General features: G+C 37.5%; 1 protein-coding gene across 1 annotated transcript in view; it reads right to left on the reverse strand.

Moving 5' to 3' along the window:
* WRN (Werner syndrome, RecQ helicase-like) overlaps positions 1–2,435 on the reverse strand; it is a 207,244-nt gene that overhangs the window by 162,485 nt on the left and 42,324 nt on the right. The window contains exons 8-9 of the mRNA XM_006884172.1: positions 1,320–1,776; positions 933–1,013 (exon numbers count right to left, since the gene is read on the reverse strand). Coding sequence (XP_006884234.1) covers positions 933–1,013; positions 1,320–1,776 — 538 coding nt within the window. The remainder of the gene's footprint in view (positions 1–932; positions 1,014–1,319; positions 1,777–2,435) is intronic.

Genomic DNA, 2,435 nt, shown 5'->3' on the forward strand with positions numbered 1-2,435 from the left:
ACATGGATTGAAGCTCAACATCAAGAAAACAAAGATTCTCACCACTGGGCCAATTGGCAGCATCAGTATGGATGGTGAAGAGAATGAGATAGTTAACAGCTTTAGTTTATTTGGTTCCACAGTCAATAGTCTTGGTAATAGCAACCAGGAAATCAAGAGATGAACTGCATTGCAAAAGTCAGCTGTGACGGACCTCTCCAGAGTACTGAAGAGCAGTAACATCAGGCTGGAGACTAAGGTGTGCCTGATCCAGGTTATAGTCTTTGAAATTACATTCTATGCATCGGAGAGTTGGATGGTGACTAGAGATGATAGAAAGAGAACTGATACCTTTGAGCTGTGGTGCTGGAGAAGAGTGTTGAATGTACCATGGACTGCTAGGAGAGCAAACAGGTTTGTCCTGGAGAGAGTGAAGCCAGAATGCCTCTTGGAGTCAAGGATTCTGAAGCTTCGTTTGACATATTTTGGGCATGTTTTAAAGAGAGACTGGCCCTTGGTGAGGGACATCATGTTTGGGAAAAGTGGAGGGATGGTACAAGAGAGGAAGACCCTAGATGAGATGGATTAATTCTGTGACTGGGTGGGGGGAATGAGTGTGTTTGAGACATCGAGGTTGACACAGGATAGAGTGGTGTTTAGGGTTCTTGTACACAGGGTTGCTAAGAGTTACAAGAGACTCGATGACACATAACAACCACCACCACCACCATATAAAAAAAAATAATAATGAGATAATATGGATCATAATTGGTAGCAAACTCACTGTGGTGGGATCTTGTCTAGAAGTGACAATTTATTTAACACATTGCTGCAAATGACGGCAAAATGTGTTACTAAGCTCTGTCATCAATTTAAAAGTGTGTGGCAATGTGTGGTAACATGTTAAATATTATTTGGAAAGAACATGAACTTTTCTATACTTTTAAACATACCTTAAGCATCTCCATTTCTAATTCTTCATCACTTTCAATTATGTATGATATATCTTCTTCATTATCTTTTGAAGACAAATGCTTAACAAAACAAAAATATCCAAATATTAATATATACTAATAAAATATATAGATCAATATATTTGAGTCCCTACGCTTACTTATACAAAATAATGTTCTTATATACTACATAACTTTATAGACAACTTCCCTTTCTCTAACAGAAGAAAGTATAATATATATTTACATCTATAATATATATTTACATGTTTACATAATAAATAAATGACAGATAAACAAGTAGAAGAGCACGTGTCGCACAGAGACTAAACTAATTTCTACTGGCCCTTTTAACAAAAAAAAAACCCCAAAACAACTCTCTCAAGCAGTGCTCGAGTCAATAAAAAAATTCGTGTTCTCATTATTTAGTACCTCAGAAGAAGTGTAAGTAACATCAAGATTGTCCTCTCGAGACTGCTGTTGTAAGAGCTGGAGTTCACATTCTGTAGTACCTAATGATGCCCAACAAATTCTTTCTGAATTTTCTTTGAATTTGTTTTCTATCTCATCTTCAAACTCATCTTCTTGTTTCACTTCTTCATCAAATCCATTTTCCCCATCCTGTTCAATTAAATTATCAAGTAGTGGGTCCCACTTCTCATCTTTAGCCAAGATTTTCTGTTCTCTCATGTCTTTCCATTGTACTGTACCAGCAGCTGCACCATCTGATGGCAAATCAACACTACTGCTAGGTCTCAGTTCTGTCTCAGTGTTGGTGGAATCAAATATTATCTTCCTCAATGAATACAGATGTTCTGTAATAGCCTTCAATAGTACAGGAATCCTAAAAAATTTAGAAAAGTTAATAAAACTCTAATGACATCAACCATAAACACAAATTTGGAGCTCATGAATGATACAATAAAACATGTGGCTGTCAGCCAAAAGTTTGGGGGTTTTAAGTCCTACCATAGGTGCCTCAGAAGAAAAACCTAATGACATATGTCAGGAAAATTAGCCACTGCAAACTCTCTGAAGCACACTACTACTTTGAAACACTCTGGGTCACCATTAATCAGAACTGTGTCAACAAGTGCTGGGAAGAAGTATAAGTTCCCTTAACGGATTTTCACTCAGGGAAACAATCTGTTCTTCATATCCTAATGCTCATCAAGGACAACAAGCACATTAAGATGGCCAACAAGCACATGAAGAAATGTTCAAAATCCCTAGCAATGAGAGAGATGCAAATCAAGACAACCATGAGATAGCATCTCACTCCAGTAAGACTAGCAAAATTTAGCAGAACAGCAAGCAACAAATGCTGGTGAGGTTGTGGAGAGACTGGAACCATTATTCACTATTGGTGGGAGTATAAAATCGTGCAACCATTATGGAAAGCGATGTGGCGCTTTCTCAAAAAGTTGCAAATAGAGATACCATTTGACCCAGCAATTCCACTACTGGGAATATACCCTGAAGAGACCATAAATGACATCCAAG

The sequence above is a fragment of the Elephantulus edwardii genome, unplaced genomic scaffold (assembly GCF_000299155.1).
Source record: "Elephantulus edwardii isolate Elephantulus edwardi_28Jun2011 unplaced genomic scaffold, EleEdw1.0 scaffold00031, whole genome shotgun sequence".
Classification (NCBI taxonomy): Eukaryota; Metazoa; Chordata; class Mammalia; order Macroscelidea; family Macroscelididae; genus Elephantulus; species Elephantulus edwardii.